This window comes from Phacochoerus africanus, chromosome 3 (assembly GCF_016906955.1).
Source record: "Phacochoerus africanus isolate WHEZ1 chromosome 3, ROS_Pafr_v1, whole genome shotgun sequence".
NCBI classification, from domain to species: Eukaryota; Metazoa; Chordata; class Mammalia; order Artiodactyla; family Suidae; genus Phacochoerus; species Phacochoerus africanus.
This window is the reverse complement of record NC_062546.1, coordinates 113850563-113877397: the sequence shown is the minus strand read 5'-3', so window position 1 is coordinate 113877397 and position 26835 is coordinate 113850563. Positions and strand designations below refer to the sequence as shown.

Sequence of the window (26835 nt, the reverse complement as noted above, 5' to 3'; positions counted from 1 at the left end):
TCATCTATACCAATGAGAACTTTTTATGCCACAAGTAATAATAATAATAATAATAATAAACCCAAACCAAGCTAGCTGGAGAAAGAGAAGGCATTTATTGGCTCTCGGGCCTGGCAGACCAGGTATATCTGACTTTGCTCATAGTTCAAACTGGATCGTAATGCGTCATCAGGGTTCCAGCTTCATCTTCTGTGGTTCCCTTGGCTCTGCTCCTCTGGATGTTTCCTCTTTATTCTCTGGCTGACTCTGTGCTTGGGAGAAAAAGTGGATGTAGCAAATGTGCAAAAGGATATGCATTCAAGGAATTTGTACTGCAGCTATATTTGCAAATAAGCTAAATGCCAATTACTGAAGGAATGTTTACACTGATAATAGGAAATCTTTAAAATGGAATTCCATGCAGGTGTTAAAGGCAGCCCAATTCTGCAAAGTGGAGCTGGCTGGTGGCAGCCTCCTTTCTGTTGGCTGCAATGAGTCACAGACCCATCCCTGACCTCATCATGGCTGAGGATAGGACACTCGTGTCAACCAACCTAGAGCTGTGGCGTCAGGAGGGTGTCAATCTCCCAAACTGCACAGTTAAGAATGGACCAAAGGGCTCACTAAAAGAGATTCCAAGTGTTCTCAGAAATGGGAGAGGGGAGGAAGGGGCTCAGTCAGCCGGTGTTCACTGCATCGTCCATGAAAAATTCTTAAAAACCACCCTTTTATTTTTGGCTGTGCCCACGACATGCAGAAGTTCCCAGGCCAGGGGTCGAACACTTGCCACAACTGTAATCAGAGCCATAGCAGTGACAATGCCGGATACTTAACCCACTGAGCCACCAAGGAATTCCTTTTAATGGCTATTTTTTTTTAATTTATTTTTTTATTTTTTTGCTTTTCAGGGCAGCACCTGCTGCATACGGAGGTTCCCAGGCTAGGGGTCTATTCGGAGCTACAGCTGCCGGCCTATGCAACAGCCACAGCAACGCCAGATCAGAGCTGCGTCTGTGACCTACACCACAGCTTACGGCAACGCCGGATCCTTAACCCACTGATCGAGGCCAGGGATTAAACCCGCAACCTCATGGGTTCCTAGTCGGATTCATTTCCGCTGCGCCACGACAGGAACTCCCTAATGGCTATTTTTATGTTTGTTGGCCTTGTGCTTCCAAACCTGTTAAACATCTATGGTCCCCATTGCAGCAGGAGGAAGCAGGAAAGTTTCCTCTCTGGACTCCAACCCCTGTCCCACCTGTGGCTACACAGAGTGAAAAGATTCTCACATGCTCTGATCATAGCCACCAATCTCCTTGCACAGAGTACCCACCCACTCTGTCTCCTCTCTTAGCACCCTGCTTGAACCCACTTGTCCTGAACCCCTCTCAGTCCAGGCCTTCCCTTTCTGCCTTGGGTCTCAGCTTCCCTGCCTCTGCAGTTTTCCTTCCCCTCTCCTTTGTCAGTTCCCCCTCTCTACTAGAACGTTCTCTGGAGCATACAAACAGGCAGCAAAATGCACATCTGAAAAACAAACACTCCTGTGACCTCACATCACCTCTCCAGCTATTACCCGTGTGCCAGTGAGGGTTCACCCAAGGAAACAGAATTGCTGTGAGTGATGTGGGTGTTACAGGAACCAGACCTCACAGCACTAGAGAGGGAGCTGGAGGCGTGAAAGTCCAAAGGAGGGAGCTAGAGGGTCAGAGAAAAATCATGAATCAGGCTGTCTGAACCACCTGTGGGTGACCATCTTAGAGCTTGCAGGGAAATTCGAGAAGCCAGACATCCTGCAGCAGGAATGGGACTGAGGAGGGGGAATGGGTGGCAAGGTCTATGAGAAGATGTGGCTTCTGTGTAGCTACTGAGGAAAGTAACATAATGTCTTTTCTATCAAAGGAAATCTTGGTTACTCCATTTTGCTCCGGTTTCCGCTGAAATGCCCCCTGCGACCCCCCTCCTCTTTACCTCTTCTCCCAGCAACAAATTGTTTCAATTAGCCAACCAGGAAGAATGTGCGCCCTGACCTGACCAATGGGAAGGGGACAGGTAAATCACCTGCATTAGGGATAAATAGGGGAGGGTCCTTTGTTCGGAGCATGCGCTTTTTGGAGTACTGGTGCCCTTCTGCTGAAGAGCCTTGTCGAGATTTCTCTTTGTCCATGTGTCTCACTTTCCGACACTGATAACCGGAGCCAGAGTTATCTTAATTTCCAACACTACCACATGTGGGGCTGTAGCCAAGTGTCCTGTGGCAGACTTAGGTGCTCCAGCGCTCAGTGGTGCATCCGTCTGTAAGCAGAGCTGGACATGGAATGTAGAAGCATTTGAAGACCAGCCGGATCCCTCCCAGCACCTCTGCCTCAGGATCTCACTCTGAGGTCCTTCAGGTATTAAAAGATGTCGCTTCACTTCCATCTCTTAGACCTTGACCAGGTTCCTTTTTTAGCCAATGCTAACCTAGACTCTAACAAGGATTCTGGGAAACAGTATGCCCAGATCAATCAAGATGACAGTAGGATCATCAACCACAATCTCTGATCTTCAGAGAGAGGAATAGCTATTAAAAGAATGTTTGTTTGTTTGTTTTGGCTCACAACTGTAGCATGTGAAAATTCCCAGGCCAGGGATGGAATGCTCGCCACAGCAGTGACAACACCAGGTCCTTAACCTCCTGAGCCACCAGGGAACTCCTGGAGGAGCGTTTATACTCTGTCTCCACTTCACTTACCAAGTTTTGCTGAACCCACCCTGATCGGCAATTCCTTACCTCCACACCATCAAATATGCTCTTTTCAGAGTTCCCATCATGGCTCGTGGTTAACGAATCCGACTAGGAACCATGAGGTTGAGGGTTCGATCCCTGGCCTCGCTCAGTGGGTTAAGGATCCGGCGTTGCCGTGAGCTGTGGTGTAGGTTGCAGACAAAGCTCAGATCCCGCGTTGCTGTGGCTGTGACATAGGCCGGCGGCTACAGCTCCAATTAGACCCCTAGCCTGGGAATCTCCATATGCTGTGGGTGCAGCCCTAGAAAAGACCAAAAAAAAAAATCTGCTCTTATCAAGGTCAAGAATGACAGACTCTTCCTGCTGTCAAATCTAATGGCGTATTCTCACTCCTCCCTTTATTTGATGCTTCAGCAGCGTGGGACACAACTGACCACTTCCTCCTTAAAACACTTTCTTCCCGTTGGATCCAGGACACTATTTTTTTTTCAGGGCTACACCCGCAGAACATGGAGGTTCCCAGGCTAGAGGTCTAATTGGAGCTACAGCTGCTGGCCTACACCACAGCCACAGCAACGCCAGATCCATGCCGCGTCTGTGACCTTCACCACAGCTCACGGCAACACCGGATCTTCAACCCACTTCTCGAGACCAAGATGGAAACTGCATCCTCATGGATGCTAGTCAAATGTGTTTCCACGGAGCCACGACAGGAATTCCTGAGTTTCCCTCTATTTCTTTCAGTTGTTTTTTTTTTTTTTTTTAGGGCTGCACCCATGGCATATGGAAGTTCCTGGCTGGGAGAGGTTGAATCGGAGCTACAGCTGCTGACCTACGCAGCACAGCAACTCAGGATCCGAGCCACATCTGCAGTCTACAACACAGCTCACAACAATGCCAGAACGTTAACCTGCTGAACAAGGCCAGGGATTGAATCCTCATGCTTCATGGATACTAGTTGCATTCTTAAACCTCTGAGCCACAACAGAAACCCCTGGTTCCTTCTACTTCTGACCTCTAAATGTTATACTGCTCCAGTGCTGAGTCCTCTGAATTCTGTTTGTTTGTTTTTCTTGCCTGGAGTTTATTTTTTTCCAGCTTTATGGAGATGTAATTGATATGTGTACATTGTGTCAGTTTGGGATGTGCAACGTGTCGATTTGACACCCTCTGAATTCTTCTCTATCTGTGGTCACCCTGCAGATGAGTTCATCCACCTCCATGAGCATAAACACTCTTCTGTCAAACTTGTTGGACTGCACCCCACAGGCCTGCAAGCCCTGCACTTGCCCCACCTCAAGACCTCAAGAAAGAACCCAGAGTCAGTGACAGAGACATCAGTAGTATAATGGATGGGGGAGTTTTCATGTCTGCGGCAAGATCCTGGAGTGACTACCCACTGTGTGTGCGGTCAATAGTGGGCAGGACAAAGTAGTAGTCTTTGCTCCCAGGCTATAGGGAGATGACCAGTTGAGGGGTGGAACGGAAGATTGACATCCAGTTGGCTCATTTGTTACCAGGGAAACCAGCAGCCAAGCACTCCCCTCACTGACCCTTTGATAACCTATCCTAGTGGAGATGGTTCTGATCTAAAGATTAGAACAATTGCACCAAGTACATAAGCATTTACTGATTAGGCTCTGTGATTAAGAGGGGAGTTCAGTCAGGTAATTAGGGTGTAGGTGAGGCAGGGACTGGTGGATCAGGGGAGGTACAGAGAGCAAGAGAGCAGCCATCTTGGGTGGCCTGACCACATTATATCCAAGTTCAGCTTCTTTCGGAACTTCTGATTGGAAATCCAAATGCCTACTTTATAGTCCAAATAAATCATTAATAGACTTTTCAGGACTTCCTGCTGTGGCGCAATGGGATCAGTGGCCTCCTAGGAGCACTGGGACGCATGTTCAATCCCCCACCTGGCACAGTGGGCTAAGGATCTGGCGTTGCTGCAACTGTGGCTTAGGTCGTGACTGTGGCTCAGATCTGATCCCTGGCCTGGGAGCTCCATATGCCTTGGGGCAGCCAAAAAAAAAATCATTAATAGACTTTTCAAATTTAATTTGCCCAGAAACTAACTCATATCCTCCCATCATTCCCCACTGCCCCCAACTTAGTAAGTGTGGCAAGTCCATTTTGCTGAGGTTCTCAGGCCAAAACTCTTGGTCCCAGCCTCAGCTTCTCTCTTTTTCTCTTCTACCCTACATCCAAGCTATAGGTCAACCCTGTCAGTTTTACTTTGTAACATATTTAGAGCCTGTTCACTGGATAAAAATGTACTGCTAAGAGGGACGGATGCCGGGGATGAGCAGAGGGTAGTTTGTGTTTGATGGGCCACAGAGGGTACAGTCTTTTAAAATGGTGGCTCAGGAGTTCCCGTCGTGGCTCAGATGTTAATGAACCCAACTAGTGTCCATGAGGATGCTGATTCGATCCCTGGCCTCACTCAGTGGGTTAAGGATCTGGCATTGCCGTGAGCTGTGGTGTAGGTTCGGCTCGGATCCTGAGTTGTAGCTGTGGCATAGGCCGACACCTAGAGGTCTGATTCGACCCCTAGCTTGGGAACCTCCATACGCCTCGTGTGCAGCCCTAAAAAGACCCCCCACCGAAAAAATAGTGGTTCATCGGGTTAAGGAGCTGGTATTGTCACTGCTGTGTCTCTGACTACTGCTATGGCTCGGGTTGGATCCCTGGCCTGGGACTTTCCACATGCTGCAGGCAAGCCCCCCAAAAAGGCCAGGGTGGGTGTTCTTTGTTTCTTTTTTCTTTTGGTCTTTTTGACTTTTTTTTCTAGAACCGCTCCCTCAGCATATGGAGGTGCCCAGGCTAGGGGTCTAATCGGAGCTGTAGCCGCCAGCCAACGCCAGAGCCACAGCAACACGGGATCTGAGCTTCGTCTGCAACCTACACCACAGCTCACGGCAACGCTGGATCCTTAACCCACTGAGCAAGGCCAGGGATCGAACCCTCAACCTCATGGTTCCCAGTCGGATTCGTTAACCACTAAGCCACGATGGGATCTCCTAGGGTGGTTGTTCTTTAGTGAATTAAAGAGTGGGTGGAGGAGTTTCCATCGTGGCTCAATGGTTAACGAATCCAACTAGGAACCATGAGGTTGCAGGTTTGACCCCTGGCCTCACTCAGTGGGTTATGGATCCAGCGTTGCCGTGAGCTGTGGTGTAGGGAGCAGACTCGGCTTGGATCTGGCATTGCTGTGGCTGTGGTGTAGGCCGGCGCCTGCAGCTCTGATTAGACCCCTAGCCTGGGAACCTCCATATGCTGCAGGTGCAGCACTAGAAAAGACAAAAAAAAAAAAAAAGACAATGAGTGGTTGGAGCAATGAGATCCTGCTGTGTAACTTTGGGAACTCTGTCTAGTCACTTATGATGGAACATGTAATTTGAGAAAAAAGAATGTGTACATATATGTGTAACTGGGTCACCATGCTGTACAGTAGGAAAAAAAAAGGGTAAAAAAAATCTTACCCCAGGGAAAAAAAAGAGTGGTTGGAATAAGATTGTATGGGGGAGGGGAATGTTGAGAAATCAGGCTGTGAAGGCAGGAACTTACCACACCCATTTAATGCCAGGCCTTATGTAAAAGGGTCTGCACCCTACCACCAACATTTCAGAAAACCACTGAATAATTTTAGGAAAGAGAATGACACTGTCAGATTTATATTTCCAAAAAATCCCTTTGGGGGCTTGTGGAAAATGAACTGGAGGGGAGCCAGAAGTAGGCAAGAAGGCCAAGTGAAGACTATTTTTGTTAATTCAGTTAAGAAGTGATGAAGCCCTGAGATATGGCTGTGGCGAGCGGGTAAGCTTGCCAGATGTCCTCCATAAAAATCCCAGGCACCAGATGAAGACTGGAGGTTGTGAGAAATAACTGCTTAATTTAAACAATCTCTTATGTATCAGTAATAATGTTCACTTACTTTGCCCACATTTTCTACATTTTTCTTTCTTTCTTTTTTTTTTCTTTTTTTTTTAAGGAACAGGTCTTTTTTTTTTTTTTTTTTGCCTTTTCTAGGGCTGCACTCGTGGCATATGGAGGTTCCCAGGCTAGGGGTCCAATCAGAGCTAGGCCCCGGCCTACGCCAGAGCCACAGCAATGCGGGATCCTTAACCCACTGAGCAAGGCCAGGGATCGAACCTGCAACCTCATGGTTCCTAGTCGGATTCATTAACCACCAAGCCATGACGGGAACTCCATGAAACAGTTCTTTTTCATTACAACTTGCAAGACATGTTAAAGGAAAGAAAAGCCAAAGTTTTTTTTTTTAAAAAAATTGGGTGTTCCTATTGTGGCTCAGCAGGTTAAGAACCCAACTAGTATCCATGAGGATGCCTGTTCAATCCCGGGCCTCACCCAGCAAGTTAAGCATCTGGCATTGCCTCAAGCTGTGGCATAAGTTGTGGATGCAGCTCAGATCTGGCATTGCTGTGGCTGTAGGGTAGGACGGCAACTGTACCTCCGATTTGACCCCTAGCCTGGGAACTTCCATATGCCGCTGATGCAGCACTAAAAAGACAAAAAAAGGAGTTCCCGTTGTAGCTCAGTTGAAATGAAACTGACTAGTATCCATGAGGATGCGGGTTTGATCCCTGGCCTTGCTCAGTGGGTTAAGGATTCAGTGTTGTCATGAGCTGTGGTGTAGGTGGCAGACACGGCTTGGATCTGGTATTGCTGTGGCTGTGGTGTATGCCAGTGGCTACAGCTCTGATTCAGCCCCTAGCCTGGGAACCTCCATATGCCCCAGGCACGGCCCTAAAAAAATATACAAAAAAATAGTTCATCCTATAATGTCAGAATTGCAATACCATAACACCATTCAAACCAGCTAGCCAGCAGCCATACCAAGGGGGTGGGCATGGGAGTGGGTTAGAGGGCAAGAACTTATTTGCTCCTAGGATTAGTTCTTCCCTCTGAGTCTTTTTTAATTTTTCTTTCTTTTTTTTTTTTTTTTTTTGGTTTTTAGGACCACATGTATGGCATGTGGAAGTTCCCAGGCTAGGGGTCCAATCAGAGCTGCAGCTGCCAGCCTATGGCAACACTGGATCCTTAACCCACTGAACGAGGCCAGGGATCGAACCCAAATCCTCAAGGATACTAGTAAGTTTCATTACTGCTGAGCCACAACGGGAACTCTTTCCCTCTGAGTCTCGATGGTGCTGGAAGGAAATGTCTGCTCTCAGCCCCTATGTTTCTCCTTCCCCTAGAATGGTAAGAATTTCTCCATTGGCAAAGCAGATGTCTGTGGCTCTTGGGAAGTGTCCCAACATCAGTTAAATTCAGACTTGGGCCCGAGGGGAGCCCCCACAGGAAGAGCCCTCTTACATGATCCAATGTCTGGAAGAGGAAACAAACAGATGCCTTGGGTGGCACTGAGCTGATGAGAAATGCTCGCATTCCCAGTGCTCTCTTCTCTGGGAGGACCTGACCCATCCCCTGTCCCCTCTGGGAAAACCAACAGCAGAAGCCGTGATGCTTCATTGTGTTTCTTGCAGAAGAGACTTTGGGAAATGTATTTTGCTGTACCTTTGTGTTATAAAGTGTGGCTCCTAGTAGCAGCTCAAAAAGAAAACTGTAGCTTGATGGGTTCTGAATCTTTAGCTCCTACTTTTCTTTTTTTGTCCTTTTAGGGCTGCACCTGAGGCATATGGAGGTTCCCAGGCTAGGGGTCAAATTGGAGTTGTAGCTACCTGTCTACGCCACAACAACGTGGGATCCAAGCCGTGTCTGTGACCTACACCACAGCTCATGGCAACACCAGATCCTTAACCCACTGAACAAGGCCAGGTATTGAACCCGAGTCCTCATGGATGCTAGCACAGTTCCTTAACAGCTATAGCTCCTGCTTTTCTTAAAAGGTGGAGGAGGTGGGGGGCAAGGAATCATAGACTAACTGGTTATTCCCTCAGGAGTGAAGGATGGAGGCTGAGACCCTGTTCCTGGACCAGGCAGGCAAGAGTTTCCCAGAGTCCTTTGGAGATTAGTAGACCATGGCAGATCCTGACACCTTCCTGAGCTTGTGGTTCCATTGTACTTTTGGTTTCTGATAGAAAATCTTTAAGAGTAGGACCAGAGGAGTTCCTGTTGTGGCGTTGTGGGATCAGCACCATCTTGGGAGCACTGGGACGTGGGTTTGATCCCCTACCAGGTACAGTGGGTTAAGGATCCAGCTGTGGCTTAGTTTGAGACTGTGGCTCTGATCTGATCCCTGGCCCAGGAACTCCCTATGCCGCAAAGCGGCCAAAAAACAAAACAAAAAACCAAAACAACAACAACAACAAAAAAAACAGGACCAGAGAGGGACTGTTAGAGCAGCCTGAGGCAGAATTGTGAGGTAAGTTTCTATTGTGTCACAAATTACCACAGAGCTGCTCAGAACAACACACATTTATTCTCTGTTTTCTCAGGTCAGGAGTCTGGGTCTTCTGCTTGGGGTCCACCAGGCTGTGATGACAATGTTGGCCAGGGCCACAGTCTCACCTGAACCCCAGAGTCCCCTTCCAGAATGACTCAGTTTCCATTTCCGTGTGGCTGTAGAAATCATGGTGACTGCTGCCTCAAGACTAGTGGGGCTGTCTCTGACCTTCTTTGAAAAGGCTCACCTGCTTAGGTCAGGACTACCCAGGTAGCCTCCCTTTCTTTTTTCTTTTTTTCTTTTTTAGGGCCACACCTGCAGCTTTTAGAAGTTCCCAGTCTAAAGGAAAAATCGGAGCTGCAGCTGCCAGCCACAGCCACAGCAACTCAGGATCCGAGCCGATTCTGCAACCTACACCACAGTTCACAGCAATGCCAGATCCTTAACCCACTGAGCAAGGCCAGGGATCGAACACTAGTCAGGTTCTTAACCTGCTGAGCCACAATGAGAACTCCTAACCTCCCTTTCTATTAACTTAATTGATTGGGGACCTTAATTCCACTCCAAAATCCCTTCCTCTCAGCCATATAATATAACATAACCACAGGAGTAATATCATTGCCATTTTCTATTTGTTGGAAGCAAATTATAGGCCCTGCCCCAAGTCAAGGAGAGGGGGTTGTACAAGGACATGTGTCCTTGGAGGTCATCTCAGAATTCTGCCTACCACAGAGTCCAAGAGCCAACAAGAATTGTCTCGTGCCTCAGCAGGTTAAGGATCCTGCCTGCATTGTCAGTGCTGTGGCTTGGGTTCGATCCCTGGCCCGGGAACTTCCACATGCTGAGGGTATAGCCAAAAACGGAAAAAGAAAAGAAAACAAAAAAATCTCCAAGAGCTTCTGGAGAGAATAACCCCTCCCTGAGGAGGGACTGGAGTGGATGGTAATCTCATGAGACCAGAATGCTTAGTTAATGGGTTCACAAGTATCTCTCAGTGAGGTGGGTTGTGCAGTGGTCCCCAAAAGATACATCCACCAGAACCTCAGGATGTGACCTTATTTGGGAAAGGGTCTTTGCAGATAAAGCAAAGATCTCTTTTTTTTCCTTTTTAGGGCAGCAGAAGTTCCCAGGCTAGGGACTGAATTGGAGCTACAGCTGCCAGCCTTCGCCACAGCCACAGCAACGCCGGATCCGAGCTGCATCTGTGATCTACATCGAAGCTCATGGCAACGCCAAGTCCTTAACCCACTGAGCGAGGCCAGGGATCAAACCCACATCTTCATGGATACTAATCGGGTTCTTAACCTGCTGAGTCACAATGAGAACTCCAAAGGATCTTGAGATACAAGAGCATGCTCGATTAGAATGGGCCCCCAATTGAAATGCAATCTGCCTCTTACAAAGACAAGACTTTAGAAGAGACAGAAAAGGAGAAGACACACATGGGAAAGTGAAGACAGAGGTAGAGATCAGAGTGATGTGTCTATAAGTCAAGGAAAGCCAGAATGCTAGAGCCACCAGAGACTAGGAAAGGGGCAGGAACCCGTTCTCCTTCAGAGCCTCCAGAAGGAACCAGCCAATAGACACCTTGAGTTTGGACTTCAGGACAGTTTCAGAAGAAATATCCATTGTTTTAAGCCACCAAATTTGTGGTCATTTGTTGGGCGCATCTTGGGAAACCAGTGCATTCACTGATCATTGTCCCCGTGTGAATCAATGTCAAGAGAATGGACTTGGTGACCACAGATGTGATACAAACACAGACTCTGCAGAGATGCCAGTTTCCAGAGGTCAGAGTTGCCCTAGAGATATCAAAGCAAGGCAGCTTTTTAAGCCAAGACACCTTCATAACAGAAAGTACGCAGATTCCCATTCACTGAAACCCTCTTGCTGCCTCCTTTCACTGATGAATGTTTGATTCAGCAGCTGTTAAAAAAAAAAAAGGGGGAGTTCCCGTCGTGGTGCAGTGGTTAACGAATCCAACTAGGAACCATGAGGTTGAGGGTTCGATCCCTGCCCTTGCTCAGTGGGTTAATGATCCGGCGTTGCCGTGAGCTGTGGTGTAGGTCGCAGATGCAGCTCGGATCCTGTGTTGCTGTGGCTCTGGTGTAGGCTGGCAGCTACAGCTCCGATTAGATCCCTAGACTGGGAACCTCCCATACGCCGAGGGAGCAGCCCAAGAAATGGCAAAAAAGAAAGAAAGAAAGGAGTTCCCGTTATGGCTCAGTGGTTAACGAATCCGACTAGGAACCGTGAGGTTGTGGGTTCGATCCCTGGCCTTGCTCAGTGGGTTAAGGATCTGGCCTTGCTGTGAGCTGTGGTGTAGATCACAGATGCAGCTCGGATCTGGCGTTGCTGTGGCTCTGGTGTAGGCCGGTGGCTGCACTTCCACTTAGACCCCTAGCCTGGGAACCTCCATATGCCGTGGGAGTGGCCCTAGAAATGGCAAAAAGCAAAAGAAAAAAAAAAAAAAAGACTGGAGTTCCCATTGTAGCTCAGCAGGTTAAGACCCAACTACTACCCATGAGGATTCGAGTTTGATTCCTGGCCTTGCTCAGTGGGTTAAGGATCCAGTGTTGCCACAAGCTATGGCATATGTTGCAGATGCAGCTCAGATCTGACATTGCCAGAGCTGTGGCTGTGACATAAATCGGCAGCTGCAGTTCCAATTAGACCCCTAGCCTGTGAACTTCCATATGCTGTGGGTGCAGCCCTAAAAAGAAAAAAAAAAAAGACTAAAACAACTAGCTTAAGCAAGCTAAAAATTTCTTTCTTTTTCATGTAAGAGTCTTAAATATAAACAGTGCAGGAACGAAACGGTGACTTCACACTTTTGGACACACAGGCTCCACCATCTGGTTCTTCTACCATCAATACATGCTTGCCATCTCATGACCCAGCATGGCTGCTTCAGTTCTTATCATGACACCTGCATTCTAGGCAGCTGGAAGGGGAGAAGTGGACATGGCGACACACTCTTTCCCTTTAAGACCCGAAAGTGCGCACTTCATTCTGCTAGAACTTAGTTGTGTAGCCACAATGAGCTGCAGGTGAGGCAGTGACGTGTCTTTAAGGAGGCCATGTGCCCAGCTAAAACTTAGGGGTTCTGTTACTCAAGGAGTAAGGGAAGAATGGAGAATAAAGAGCAACTTCTGCCCACAGGAGACAACAAACACAAGGTCTGACTTCATGAATCGCCTCTGAAATCTGGGCCCAGGTTGCTGGGAGAAAAGGCTTGGAAAGGGAAATCCAGGAATGCGTAGCACTTCCAACCACCCTTCTGATTGATTATAGGATGAAACAGCAGGAATAAGCCTTGAGAATGTGGGTTTGAAACAGCAGGAATAAGATGAGCATGGAGGGAGTTCCTATTATGGTTCAGCGCTAACAAATCTGACTAGTATGCATGGAGGATGTGTGATTGATCCCTGGCCTCACTCAGTGGGTTAAGGATCCGGTGCTGCAGTGAGCTGTGGCTTGGGTTGCAGACGTGGCTGGTATCCCGGGTTGCTGTGGCTGTGGTGTAGACTGGTGGCTACTACTCCGATTTGACCCCTAGCCTGGGAACTTCCACATGCCGTGGGTGAGGCCCTAAAAAGCAAAAAATCAAAAAACAACAACAGCAAAAAAGATGAGCATGGAATATCTGGAGTAGTAGCATTCCTTCTGCCCCCTCACACCTCTGTTTTGGGTTGAATTGCATCCTGCTAAAAGATGTGTTGAAGTCCTAACCTCCAAAACTTGTGACTTTGACCTTATTTGGAAATAGAGTCTTTGCGTATGTAATCAAGTTAAAATGAAGTCCTAGGGAATGAAGTTGGGCCCTGGTCCAATGGCTGGTATTCTTATAAGAGGAGGGAAATTTGGACACAGACACGTAAGGGGAGAGGACCACACAAAGATGGAGGCAGAAGTTGCAAGAGTTCCCACCGTGGCATAGAGGGTTAAGGATCCAGCTTGTCTCTGTGGAGGGACTGTTTCCATCCCTGGCCAGACACAGTGGGTTAAGGATCCGGTGTTGCTACTGTTGTGGGGTAGGTCCCGGCTGTGGCTTGGATTTGATCCCTGGCCTGGGAATTTTGATTATTATTTTTTATTTGTTTATTTTTCTTTAATTTTTTAAAATTTATTTTTATTTTATTTTTTTTAATTACTCAAATGAATTTATCACGTCTGTAACCTGGGAATTTTTATATGCCACAGGCATGACGAAAAAAGAAAAAAAAGTTGCTGATACAGCTACAAGCCAAGCAACAACAAGGATTGCCAGCAACCATCAGAAGCTACAAGAGGCAAAAAGTGATTCTAAGAGTTCCCATCATGGTTCGGTGGAAGTGAGTCTGACTAGCATCCATGAGGATGTGGGTTCGATCCCTGGCCTCACTCAGTGGGTTAAGGATCCAGCGTTGCTGTGAGCTGTGGTGTAGGTCGAAGATGCAGCTTGGATCTGACATTGCTGTGGCTGTGGCATAGGCCAGCAGCTGCAGCTCTGATTTGACCCCTTGCCTGGGAACTCCATATGCTACAAGTGTAGCCCTAAAAGCAAAAAAAAAAAAAAAAAGTGATTCTCCCTATCAGTGCCTTCAGAGAGAGCATTACCCTTCCAATAGACTGGATTTTGGACTTCCAGCCTCTAGAACTGTAGGAATGATTTTTATTTTTGTGGTAATTTGTTATAGAAGGTGTAGCAAACTCATACCCCATCTCCCTCTTCTGGTTCCTTAGGGCTCCATTCTCATGAATGTACCACAAAGCACTGACATCTAGAAGTGCCTCTATTCTAAACCTTCTGTCTATCCTTTAAAAAAAAAAACAAACATTGTTTATTAGAGTTGATTTACAATGCAGTGTCAATTTCTTCTGTACAGTAAAGTGACCCCATCATTCACACACACACACATTCCTTTTCTTACATTATCTTCCATCATGGTCTGTTCCAGGAGATTGGATTTAGTTTCCTGTGCTGCACAGTAGAACCTCATTGCTTATCCATTCTAAATATAATAATTTGCATTTATTAACCCCAAAGTCCCAGCCCATCTCTCTCCCTCCCCTATCATCATCCTTTTTTTTTTTGCTTTTCAGGGCCACACTTGTGGCATATGGAAGTTCCCAGGCTAGGAGTTGAATCAGAGGTACAGCTGCTGGCATACACCACAGCCACAGCAACATCAGATCCTTAACCCACTGAGCGAGGCCAGGGATCGAACACACATCCTCGTGGATACTAGTCAGATTCATTTCTGCTGAGCCACAATGGGAGCCCCCCCCCAACCCAGACCATCCTTAAAATGAACTCATTCTAAATATTGCAACCCAGTGATAGGGTGAACCAAACCATGACCAAAAGGTCAGGCACAGGCCAGACAAGGGTCTGAACATGAAAACAGAGCCCAAGAGAGAGGTGTACAATGACATGGATATAAAACCAGTGAAATCAACCTGAGGTGGGGATGAACCTGGGGAGGAAAGATAAGACAGGACACATCTACGGTGACCAAAGACAAGTGGGTCCAAGATCCAGGCTGCCGATGGAAGCCAGACTAAAAAGCAAGGACCAGAACCAGGGGACTTGAGTTTGGTCTGAGCTCCGTACTCTGATGACTCCACTTATACTGGAGGAGCCCTTTCAATTTCCGAAATCTTTTCACAGACCATCTCTCTCATCTGAGCCTCAAAACCAGTCTGCAGGAGCTGCATAAAGTCATATAATCTCCATTTGATTCACAGGCAAACAGAGATACTGAGTGACTTTGCTCAGTGTGATTGATTGCAAGCAGAGAGTGTAGAGAAAAGAAAGTGAACCTCAGAGTCTGGTAGATGGTTAGAATCAGCACAACAAGCTCTTTGTTTTTTTGGGGTTTTTTTGTTTGTTTTTTTGGTTTGCTCCCTGGCTTGGGAACTTCCAAATGCTGTGGGTATGGCAAAAGAAAAGAAAAAAAAGACAGTAGGATACTTCCCTCCACCGAAAAGCCTAGTCACTCATTCCCTGCCTTCCAACTCAGCCCCCTTCTCCCTGTCACTGCCCACCCCCAGTCAGGGTCGGGGTTCCACAGGTTCTTTGTTCTCATTGCTCAGTAAGACTTCACATCTCTGGGCTCAGAGGATGGTTGTTTGTCTTCCACAGGTCAAGTGCTCGGGCTGAGTGCTAGCTAGAGCAGCACGATGGCCATCCAAGGATGTAAATCTCGTTCCAACACCTGGCCACAAGTTGCTGGAGCAATGATGGGAGAGGCTGGCTGCCTCTCTGTCTGTCAGATGCACTAGTGACAATTCACAGATGGGGTCCACGGCCCCAGTGTAAGTCTAAACACTGCAGAGGAGCCTGACAGCTGGCACGCGGGTACGTGCCGAACAAGACTCAAGCTGAATGAGCTCCTGGATAGCATTCAAGGACAGTTCTACAAACCAGAGCCCCCTTCCTCCCCAGAATCATTCTTCTCCCCCACACCCGCCCCCAGCCTAGGACTGACTGGGCAACTTCCCTCAGCGACACTGGGAAAATATCCAGAGATGGGGAGAGGAGGTCTTCTTACGAATCCTCAGGCTCAAAGGACACTTCCGTACCCACCAAGGGTTCCAAAGTTGAGTCCTTGCCAAGAAACCTTCCACAGCTCAGACACCAGAGATCCCACACAGCTCAGGGTTGAAAAGGAGAAAGTCATCTTTGGTATGCAAACATCCTAAGAAATAAAACCTGGAGTCCTAGACAAAAGAGAGCTGGCCAGACCAGGTCCAGTTCACAGGGAACACCCATAAGTGGAAATCTACTGAGCTTATCCTTGGGGCAGAACAAAGTTTTATAACCCTGGAGCCCCTGAACTTAGCCAAGGCATTGTATGCCGCTGTCATCCAGCATGGTAAACTTTTGATGATTTACTGGCCATCCTGTAACTCAGCCCAAATAATGGTCTCTGCTCAGGGAGTTGAAATAAGAACTCACAAAATGACCCCAGGGCTTCCCATAGAAATTTTCTTTCCATAGGAAACTGCTTGATAAGGTTCATAAAAATTGGAATAAGGAAAAAAAAAAAAAGATTACCAACAAGCACAACCTTGTTACTCCAGTTTTACTTCCAGAGGATAACATAGACTGCCACAGGCCAGGACAGGGAGTGAGAAGGTAGTGGTTATGGAAGGGACGGGAAATGTCAGAATATATTTATATAGCAAGTCATTTGCCCAACACAAGCAATGGTCTATGCCTCCAGACACGCACACACAGAGCACTGAACAAAACACTTTGCTGGTGGCAATTGGATCTTATGAATCCACCAGTGGCTTATAGCATGGGAACTGGCATACACTAGATGCCCTGTTCCTGGGAACAGTAACTCCATCCTTCTGCAGTTCTCCGCTCAGTTCTGTGAACAGCATGGCTTCCAGGAATTTCAGAAAGGGGGGGGGGGGGGTGACAGGAGTGTCAAAGGCTCAAATTCCCATCTCCTATGCCCAAACAGACTTTCCATTTTTTGTTTCATGAGGATTGGGGAGAAAGAGGCAAGGATTAGTCTTAATTTATTGCCTCTGTCAAAAGCCAGCTCTAGGAAGGGAGAGAGTGGATTATGCAGAGAAAACAAATAGAGAGAAAAGAGAGCAACAGATAAGCTGCATTCAGCAATATTTATTCGTTGGATGTCTAAAGGAAAAGAAGGGATCCATTCTAATGTTTCACCTTCCTATGAACCCACGAGTCCACCCCCCAAAAAAACCTAAAGAAGTCCCTCTGACCAGGCTGTGCGGTAGATCAGAGCTGTCCGGTGTCTAAAGTGAGGGAGACTGGTCCTTAGAGAGCCATAGTGAGAAGGCCAGGAACAAAACCTCAAACCTCGATTTTTTTCTAGCTTTCTGTTCTCAGCCTGGGCCACCGGGCCTCCAGGACATGGAGTGGTTCTTCAGGGTCTGGGCAGCAGAATGATCAGAATGAGGGTGCTGTCTTTGCCCTAAGTACACAGCACACGAGTGAGCAAAGCCAGCCAGCTCTTTAAAGGGCAGCCGGGCACTCCAGCTGCTGAGGTAGGTAGTGGTGAAGTTCAAGGGTGGGGTTTAGACAACTTCTCTCAGAGAGAGAGAGGGAAAGGTTGGTGAAAAGCCATTTGGTAAGGAATCCCCCTCCCCCTCCCATGCCCAGACTTCAGGTTTCGGAGAGCAGAGTTTTCCAGCTGAGAATCTCCACAGGGCTCATTCTGTACAAGGCCAGAGGCTTTCCAAAGGTTCTGGATCAACAGAGCTGTTTCTTCAAGGCCTAAAAAAGTCCCCAGGAAGCCCTGAAAATGGAGATAAACTGAAGGCACAGAGGGTTGGAAGAGAGACATTAGGGGAAAATGGATCAAGGTCAGGGACTTTGGGAAGCACCTGTAGTTACACAGACGCTTCCGGGATCCACCCAGTCACAAAACCCAGTCCCAACGCCAGCCTGGCCCTGTTCCTAAGGGGGAGGAAAGTGCACTCACAGGTTTCTTACCCCCGTCTAGTCTTCACCTTCAAGGTGAGTTCTTACCTTAGCTGCTCTCAAGCCTTTCAAAGAAACCAGAGCTGAACTCCAGGGCTTGAGGTGGGGCAGGGGTGTTCTAGTCTTATCTGCAAGTCAAAGCCAGCCCAAGCCGTGGCCAGAAATCTGGGCAGAGAAAAAATTGAGCTAGAAAACCAAAACTCGAGCTGACCAGGCTGGCTGGAGCCTGGGGAACAGCGGCACCTTCCTGGTGCACCTTCGTTCCTGGGGTAGAGAACCACCCGCCAGGCCTCTTTTGCTTCAACCCCAAGGCAAGGTGGGTGGGATGCAGGAAAGGAAAGGGCCCTGGGCTCCACCTCGGTTCCCTACTCTGTGCCCGTCTTCTCTCAATTCAGAGACCCTCCCCAGCCCCACCTTCTCTACAGAACCCCAAATTCAAAAAGTTGACCAGAGGAGATATCGAATGCTTCCGGATACCTTCGCCTCAGTTACCTACTCGTCGAGCGGCGGGCTCTGCCTGGACTCGGCTGGGTGGGTCAGGGTCTCAGGGGCGCCGGAGGGAGCTCGGGGAGGGGAGGCGGCCGCGAGGTGCTCCTCCGGCCCGCAGCGGCACAGCAGGCGGCGGAAGGCGCTGCGAAAGTCTGGGCTGTGGCAGTAGATGAGCGGGTTGAACGCAGAGTTTGCATAGCCTAGCCAGTTAAGGGCGAGGAAAGCCGGGACGGGCACCAGAGAGGGGCCTCCGAGGGCGCGCACCACGTTGACCACAAAGAAGGGCAACCAGCAGAGAGTGAAGGTTCCCATGATGAGCCCCAAGGTGCAGAGGGCGCGGTGTTCCCTCAGAGGCAGAAGGCGCGCCGGCCGCCGGCCGTGGGAGGGCACCCCCGCGAGCGAGGGCCACGGCCGGCCCGGGCCTGGCGACTGAGAGCGAGACGGCGCCGGCGGAGACTCCTCTGGCGGGAAGCGGCTAAGCTCCCAGCGCAGCAAACGAAGCTGGCTCGTAGCCACCACGAAAACTCGCGCGTAGACAAAGAGCATCACCAGGAGCGGAAGGTAGAAGGAGACGGAGGAGGAGAGCAGCGCGTAGGGCATGTTGGAGGCGAAGGTGCAGCAGCTCGGATTGGAATGGCAACGCTGCGCTTCGGCGTCGGCCCCCACGCGCCACCATTTGCTCATGATAGGAGCGAACGACACCGCGGCGGACACGACCCACACCAGGACCACGGCTGCCCGGGCGCGGCGTTTAGTGACCAGCGCGCCGTAGCGCAGCGGGTTGGTCACGGCCAGGTAGCGGTCCACCGCGAGGGCGCACAGGGTTTCGATGCTGGCGGTCACACACAGCACGTCCACCGAGGTCCACAGCTCGCAACAAGTGGCGCCCAGGGGCCAGTGGCCCGTCAGCGCCAACGTGGTCCCCGGCGGCACTACCAGGAGCCCCACCACCAGGTCCGCTGTGGCCAGCGAAGTCACGAAGACGTTGGTCATGGTCTGGAGTCTCGGCGTCCGGGCGATGGCCACGATTACCAGCAGGTTACCTCCCACGGTGGCCAGCACTGCCGGAGCCAACAGCGCCCCCGCTAGTGCCACCGCCCAAGGCACCCCTGGCAGCCCACTCGTGTTGGCAGTATTGGGTGCCAGGGTGGAGACATCTGGCCGAGGGGGCAGAGAGCTGTTCCCTTGAGGCCACGGAGCCATTCCCGCGTCGCGCGTGGGGCGGGAGGGAAAGAGGGAAGGGGTCCCCCTGCTCACTCGGCTCAGGAGAGGGGGTGGCGGGGCGTGGGAGCGATTCCCTCGGCCTGGGCCATCTTCCCTAGTAGACTGGCTTGAAAACTCAGCCTCCCCCCACTCCGACTCCCTGGGTGCCATCGCTGGGGAGGGGGTGGGAGGAGGAGTGGCGGCCCTTAAAGGGGCAGCAGCCGATAGTCTCAATGTGCGGCATCCGGGAGGGAAATGGGGGTTGGGGAGGGGAGCGAGATGGAGGCCCGACTTCTCCATTAGCCACATCCGGAGTAAGATATGTAAAAGTTAGTCGGGCCGTGTCTTCTCTGCCACAGTGTGCCCACTCTTGCCATGACCAGCTCCACACATAGCGCAGCGACTTTGGGTCACCCTGGTTTTCTGGAACTCAGCATCAATTTTCGGATGGCAGCAACTGTAGCGAAAAAGAATGAAGAGCCCCCAGACCCTTTACCGTGTCAGAGGAAAAGGTAACCCACCCCGAGTCCCCGTTGTGGCACAGCCGAAACGAACCCGGCTAGTACCCATGAGGACGTGGGTTCGATTCCTGGCCTTGCTCAGTGGGTCAGTGAGCTGTGGTGTAGGTCGAAGATGCGGCTCAGATCTGGTGTGGCTGTGGCTGTGGCTGTGGCAGACAGACGTAGTTCCAATGCCACCCCTAGCCTGGGAACTTCCATATGCTGCCCTAAAGAGAAAGAAAGAAAAAATAAGTTAACCCTCTCAAGGCAAGCAAATCGACCGGCATTACCCCTCATCTACTTAAGTGCCCCCTCAAGATACTGTAAGTTAAGTCAGAGAGGGCAACCAGCTTCTTTCCTCTTCTCTCAAGCCCTTCCAGTGGGATCTGGCTCCTTCTCATCTATTCACTTACTTTCCCTGTCACTCTGGTTTTCTATGTTTTTGTTTCATTTTTTCCTTTTCAGCTACTGGAAAAATCTTTCATTTTTCAGGATTCTTTATCATTGCCTGCTCATTTGGATTTGACCTCAGGTAGCCTGGGACACTGAGAGTTTCACTTTCTCTGTCTTCCCCATCCCACATTGCCCCCTCCACACACCTTAACACCTAGAAAACTTCTAGATGGGCCCCTTTTCTTGAAACCTTTCTATTGTGAAGATAAAAATGAATGGGTTCGAGGTTGTGGATTATCCACCATCACCCCTCAACTTGCCACAAATCTTCCACCACTGTGGCAAAGTGTTCTCTCTACTTCTTTGAAGATTTTTGTTCTTGAACTTTTTTTTTCTTTTTAGGGCCACACCCGTGGCATATGGAAGTTCCTAGGTTAGAGGTCACATGGGAGCTGCAGCTGCTGGCCTACACCCCAGCCCCAGCAACACAGGATCCAAGCCGCACCTGTGACCTACACTGCAGCTGTGGCAATGCCAGATCCTTAACCCACTGAGCCAGGCCAGGGATCAAACCCGCATCCTCATGCGTTCTTAACCCACTGAGCCACAACAGAAACTCCAAGATTTTATTCTTGAACTTTCAAAAATTAGAAAACATTGAGTTGAGGAATCCACAGGTTGCGGCTTGGAGTGTGTGGAACCATAGACCTGGTATCTTAATGCCTCTTGAAGTCTCTCCTATATCACATTAGAGGGTCCCTTTACCTGAAGAAGCCCAGAGCCCCCCTCCCTCCCCCTTCCCCCACCCAGACTGAAGGCTGGTTCTCCAGCCAAGCTCTCCCACTTCTTCCAAGTTCCTCTCAAACTGGGTGTAGGGCTGTGAGGCTGCCAAACAGGCCCCTGGGTTCAAGCTGAAGGGCAGGAAGATATGATACTTTTATTAAGTCCTATCAGAACCTGATCCTTGAGCTCCTCCCCTGAAACAATGAGACAAAAGGGGTAAAAATTATAACGGAAAATGCCTCCAGGGCCATGCCTTAGCTAGTCTCCTTTGAACAGCTCTGTATTTCAAAAGAACCCTGTAGAGTCCCTGGTCTAAGCACTCCCTCTGGGAGGCTGAGCCAGGGGCTGGGAGTTAGAGAGACTGGAGGAGAAGTGAGGACCTAAAATTATCCCCAAGGAAGAAGAACCAGTTTGGTCTCCCAGGGACCCAGCAGCTCACTCTCAAGCAGGGTTGGTCAGTGGCTCCAAGCAAACACTTCCCATGCCCGTGCTGTACCCCAAGCAGGCCTTCGGATCCATGGAAATGCATGGAGGTGCTTGGGCATGGCCTCTTGCTGATCACCAGGGAAGTCACTCCCAAGCTGGGTTTTGCAACACCCGGAGTGTCACCACTTATCTCAAAAGGGTGTTGTAAGATTCTCAAAGAGTAATCTCTACAACAAATCCATGTCATTCAGCAGGGTTTTTTTCTTCAGAACATCAGAGTTGGGGGGTGGGAGAGGGGGTACCAGGAAGTCAAGGAGCTTCAAAGGCTGTTGCCTTGGGAGTTCCCGCTGTGGCTCAGTGGTAATTGAATCCAACTAGTATCTCCGAAGATGCGGGTTTGATTCCTGGCCTCTCTCAACAGGTTAAGGATCTGGCGTTGCCCCGAGCTGTGGTGTAGGTCGAAGACAAGCTTCAGATCCTGAGTTGCTGTTGGCTGTGGTATAGGCCGGCAGCTACAGCTCCAATTCAACCCGTAGCCTGGGAACTTCCATGTGCCGTGGGTGCGGCCCTAAAAAAAGGCCGTTGCTTTAGGGGTGACCTTGTTATTCTGAGGAAGTGTGTAAAAATGTTTACGTTTCCAAAAAGACAAGATTTCCCAAGCCGCCTGAGTGTGCCTGCATTTGGAAAAGGATTAGGCCAATAACCAAAGGCAATTGTGAGGAGAGGAATTCTGGCCCCTGTTAGTGAAGGCTTTGACGAGCCAGCAGAGAGCAGGGCTCCAGCACCTGGGGGCCTGGCCAGCTTCCTTCTTTGCCCTGGCCCATCCCATCCCCTCTCCGCTTACACACACACCCCTTCCCCCCTCTTCTTTGGGGCTGACAGGGGGAAGAAGGTCCCTCCTTTTCTACTTTGGTCTGTAGATTATTTTCTTTTTGCCATGCCTTTGTGTTTCTTTTTTTTTCTTTTTAAGATCACACCTACAGCATATGGACTTTCCCAAGCTAGGGGTCAAATCAGAGCTGCAGCTGCTGGCTTACACCACAGCCACAGCAACACCAAATTTGAGCCAAATCTGCAAACTATACCACAGCTCTTAACACTGGAGCCTCAACCCACTGAGAGAGGCCAGGGATGGAAGCCGCATCCTCATGGACACTATGTCAGGTTCTTGTTTAGCTTAACTTAACCATAGATACGTGTGACCTTTCCAGACCAATATCCAAAAGCTTCCCATTTTTAGTATTCCATTGTAGGGATAGGCCATAATCTAGGAAACCAGTTACTAATGGACATCTGATTTACCTCCAACCTTTCCTAAAAGATGACATGGCCATGAATCACTTGGAATCATGTCATTTCCCATGTGTGTAAGTATATTTGTAGAATAAATTGCTATGGAATCGCTATGTCATGAGAAATATCCATTTGCAAATTTAAAAGATATTGCCACATTTCCCCTCCAGGCTATATGTACCCAAATGCCCTCTTCGCATCAAGTGACCTGTAGCTCTGGGAAGTCGTTCTGATGGTGGGCCCCAGAGCAGTTAGCACTGCGGGTACATCAAGGCCATGCAACTGTGGCTAGGCGCCCACATTGCCCAGAGAGAGCTTTACCCCGACCCTGGGCCACCAGATGACCTCTGATCTGTGTCCTTGGAGGCAGGCTGTGAATATGGGCCTCAGAATTTACCGAGTTCAGGCCCCCAGGCTGCCGCTGTTTAAGCGTTCAGGCTCCAAGGAGGCAGGTCATCCAGTTGGGTCAGGGCCCAGTCGTGTGATGGACTGTGATTTAGAAAATGTGGGTGGCGGTGGGGCCAGAGAGACAGAAGCTCTAAGAGCAGATATCTTCTCCTTCCCTTGCTGGGTGGAGCTTGGGGTTGGTCCTCTATTATGACCCAGTTCATGCGTGCGTGTGTCTGTGTGCGTGTTTATGTGACAGGGTAGAAGGAAGCCCAGCTCAGGGGACTGAGCCTTGTACTTTTTCCAAGACCAAGACTCTGTGTTAAAGTTTTCCCCTCTGTCCTGTCTCCTTCTTGTCACCATCCATTCAGTTCTGTTTTTCTTTTTCTTTTTTCGGCCACAATCGTGACATTTGGAATTCCCAGGCCAGGGATCAGATCAGAGCCACAGTTGTGACCTACACACAGCTGCAGCAACACTGGATGCTTTTATTTTTATTATATTGGTCTTTTTGCCTTTTCTAGGGCCGCTTCTGCGGCATATGGAGGTTCCCAGGCTAGGGGTCTAATCAGAGCTGTTGCTGCCGCCTACACCACAGCCACAGCAACGCGGGATCCAAGCCGTGTCTGCGAGCTACACCACAGCTCACAGCAATGCTGGATCCTTAACCCACTGAGCAAGGACAGGGATCAAACACGCAACCTCATGGTTCCTAGTTGGATTCGTTAACCACTGTGCCATGATGGGAACTCCAGCACTGGATGCTTTAACCCACATGCCAGGCTGGGGATTGAACCCGCATCCTGGCACTGCAGAGACACTTCAGATCCCTTTGTGCCACAGCAGGACCTCCTGGTTTTTTCGTTGTTTGTTTTTGTTTTTTTGCTACACCTGAGGCATGTGGAAGTTCCAAGCTAGGGAGCGAATCCATGCCACAGTAGTGACACAAACTACTGTAATGACAAGCCAGATCCTTAGCCTGCTGAACCACCCGGGGAACTCCAGCCCCTTTCTTTCATTGAAGAAAGGATCCGGCGTTGCTCTGAGCCACTGCATAGGCCACAGAGGTGGCTCAGATCTGGCATTGCTGTGGCTGTGGTGAAGACCTGTGGCTACAGCTCCATTTCCACCCCAAGCCTGGAAACTTCCATGTGCTGCGGGTGCGGCCTTAAAAAGAAAAAAAAAAAGATGGAGCCAGGAACTTTCTTGAATGGAAAGAAGGAGGAACCTGAGCCCCCCACACCCTCTTGGACGGCCAAAGCCCATCACAAAAGAATCCAGTCTGGGAGTGGTCAAGGTCCCGATGCCAGGGGAGAGGCTGTGGCAGGGGGCAAAAAAGCATTCCTGTTTTTGAAGAAGTCATGGATGGGAAACAGCCACCTTTTTTTTTTTTTTTTGGAACATCCCAAAGGGAGGGAAGGCATTTTTCTTCAATAAGAGAAGATGAGGAGGAGGAGGGGAAAGAGAAATCCTCGATTTTGCCGTTCAGCGTGGTCCTCACAGGAGGGCCTTGCTGGTGGGGATTCTGGCAGGGCATGGGGCGGGAGTGGGGGGGGTGGGAGGGGGTGGCTCGCCGGGCACTTTCCTCTCTCTGTCAGTCCCCACGTCAGGCTTCCTGATACAGAGGTGACTAGGACCAGCCGCTGCCCCCAAGCAGGGGGCTTCCCACCCCATAGAGGGAGTTGGGGTTTGCTTTGTTCCCTAGAAACAGCCTTGGACACAGGGCAACTTTGTCCCGTGGTGGAGAAGGGAAAGCAAGCAAGGAAGGGCATCCCTTGGGGAAATCAAGGTGACATCTTGAGGATAGCCTACTGTACCTTTAACCCAGCTCCCCACCCCCCACCCCCCCAGCAGACAGCTCCTTCCCACTACCATTGTGACAATCGCATTTACCTTTCGGTCCTCTCAATCTTGGTCACATGGTCACACCTCCTGCCTCTCTTGTGCCTGAGCCTGTCCCCAGCAGTCCTGGGCTCCTGAGAAAATGCTGCTTCATGGATGCTCTGCAAGATACGGGCAGCAGGAGGAGGCTGGGGTGATTGTGTCTCCTTTACACACAGTGCTATTAGGATTTAATAGGAGATTGTTTGGGGTCACAAGGGACATGGGGTGATGAAGTTGGGCAGGGAAGCCAGTTCGCCTGGGTCCCCAGCCTGGAGAACAGTTGACTGGCAACTTGTTCTACCTTCTCTGCTGGACAAGGATTTGGGGGCTGAGGGCAGGGAGGTGGACATGCAGGGAGGGCTGGGAACTGGCAACCAGTCGTTTAACACTGACCTCTGCTTCCTGGAAGTTGGATTGCCCCCTGGTCCTGCAAGGAGATGAAAGGTTTAATCCAGTGGTGAGGGAGGATGTAGGAGAAGAATGGGCAAAGGAAGGGTGGGATTCTGAGCTGCAGATCAGGGTGGGGCCAGGCTCCACCCAGAGCTGGAAGATGGCTTTGTTTGCAGGGGTACAGTTTATCTGCGGCCCCAAAGTGAGGAGGTCCTAGAAGGGGTGGGGAACAGGGAGGCAAGGAAGAAAAGAATGTAAACAGTGCTGGGAATGTCAGCTCTCTCCTGGGAGGTAGGGGCAGTGGAAAAGACAGCAATGGGTTTCTAAAGAGCACTTTCCCTCCCTGGCATCTGGACCCCATCAAAACATTCTCAATGACGCCATGGACACTCAAGGTCCAGGGCTCTTGTGGCTCTCAGGGCCCTATCAGGACCACAAAGTATCAAAGAAATGGCATTATAAAGGAAAAGAGTCTTTGCTAAGGGCAGGGTGGGCCTCCTCCATTCCTTCATTCCCAACTCAGGAAGGAGGAGGAGCCAGTGAACCAATTGCAATCTATTTCACAAGGCGCTGAGTTGGGATCTGGGGACATCATTCTTGGGGACCAATTGGATAAATGCTCACATTCTTTGCTTAGCCACCCATCTAGGATGCCAAGGCAGAAGCTCAGATGGGAGAGCTCTCACACACAGGCACACACAGATAGGCACAAGTGTATATCGCAAACACACACACACACAGATAAGTATACCCCGTCATCAGACTCCCAAAATGTGTGATGCATACACACAACAACAGAAACTCAGACACTCAGACGAACACCCTCCTGCCACCAGAGAGTCATCATGATCACATACGAAGTCATGTGCACCAAGCCCCAGTCCACCTACCATGGAGGCAAGCACACACCCCCACACCCAAGCCCAGAGCCTGCTCCACATAGACATGCTCCAGATGTTGAGCTGGGAAGGAAATGGCAAACCTCAAGGCTGCAGAAAGCTTCACCCCCTTGCAGAAGCGGAACCGGGTCAGAGGCCGGCACACTTGGCTGCATCTCTCAGCACTCATCTCTCAGTAGTGGTGCTAATGGCACAGAACTGCAGGTCCTGGGTCTGTCATGGGAAAGTCCTTTTCAAGCATGAAAGGCAGAGCAGCTTAAATTAAACCCAGCACCAGCCCTGCTTGCTCAGAGGGAACAAGTCCCTGGCTAACCAGCTCTCTACATTGCCTTATCGTTCATCCCAGGCCAGTCCTTTTTTTGGAAGAGGATGGCTGAGAAAGAATGCCTGCCCTCTTGTGCTGATTCCTCATTCGTCAGTCAGCACTTACTGTATACAGCCCTGTGCTGGGCACCAGACATGGTGATGGGAGACGGCAAAAGTTATTAGAGAGATGATGGCCCACTTCAGAGTCCATTCCAGTGGGTGGGACTTAAACCCAACCAAAGAAGTTCCAGTTGACAAGGGCAGAGGGAGGGCAGTGAACATGAGTGATACGGGGATTCCGAGGAAGAAGAAATCACTTCCAGATGAGGCTGGTCAGAAAAGCTCATGAAGGAGTTCCT

The 26835-nt window shown here is 49.8% G+C and overlaps 1 protein-coding gene across 7 annotated transcripts; it reads right to left on the bottom strand.

The window, feature by feature from the left end:
- Positions 1 to 76: 76 nt before the first annotated feature.
- ADRB3 (adrenoceptor beta 3) lies at positions 77 to 25345 on the bottom strand. 7 transcript variants are annotated; one of them, XM_047772487.1, is made up of 5 exons: positions 25275 to 25345; positions 24891 to 25000; positions 18020 to 19672; positions 17572 to 17688; positions 16127 to 17338 (listed from the first exon to the last, which is right to left on the bottom strand). In XM_047772487.1, the coding sequence occupies exons 3-4, from the start codon at positions 19522 to 19524 to the stop codon at positions 17592 to 17594; spliced, it is 1602 nt and encodes a 533-aa protein (XP_047628443.1). In that variant the 5' UTR covers positions 19525 to 19672; positions 24891 to 25000; positions 25275 to 25345; the 3' UTR covers positions 16127 to 17338; positions 17572 to 17591. The 7 variants fall into 7 exon arrangements, with proteins under 7 accessions (XP_047628444.1, XP_047628447.1, XP_047628443.1 ...); XM_047772488.1 differs by lacking the exons at positions 16127 to 17338; positions 17572 to 17688 and adding an exon at positions 77 to 246; XM_047772491.1 differs by lacking the exons at positions 16127 to 17338; positions 17572 to 17688 and adding an exon at positions 188 to 246 and having other exon boundaries at positions 18001 to 19672.
- Between the last annotated feature and the right edge of the window lie 1490 nt (positions 25346 to 26835).

Bases quoted from the DNA above. Each gene is read 5' to 3' on its own strand.
- ADRB3 (XM_047772487.1), bottom strand. From the start codon at position 19,524: ATGTGGCTAATGGAGAAGTCGGGCCTCCATCTCGCTCCCCTCCCCAAC. The intron at 17,689-18,019 runs GTAGGTAACTGA...TTCTCTGCCCAG, and splicing joins CAGAGCCCGCCGCTCGACGA to ATTTCTGGCCACGGCTTGGG.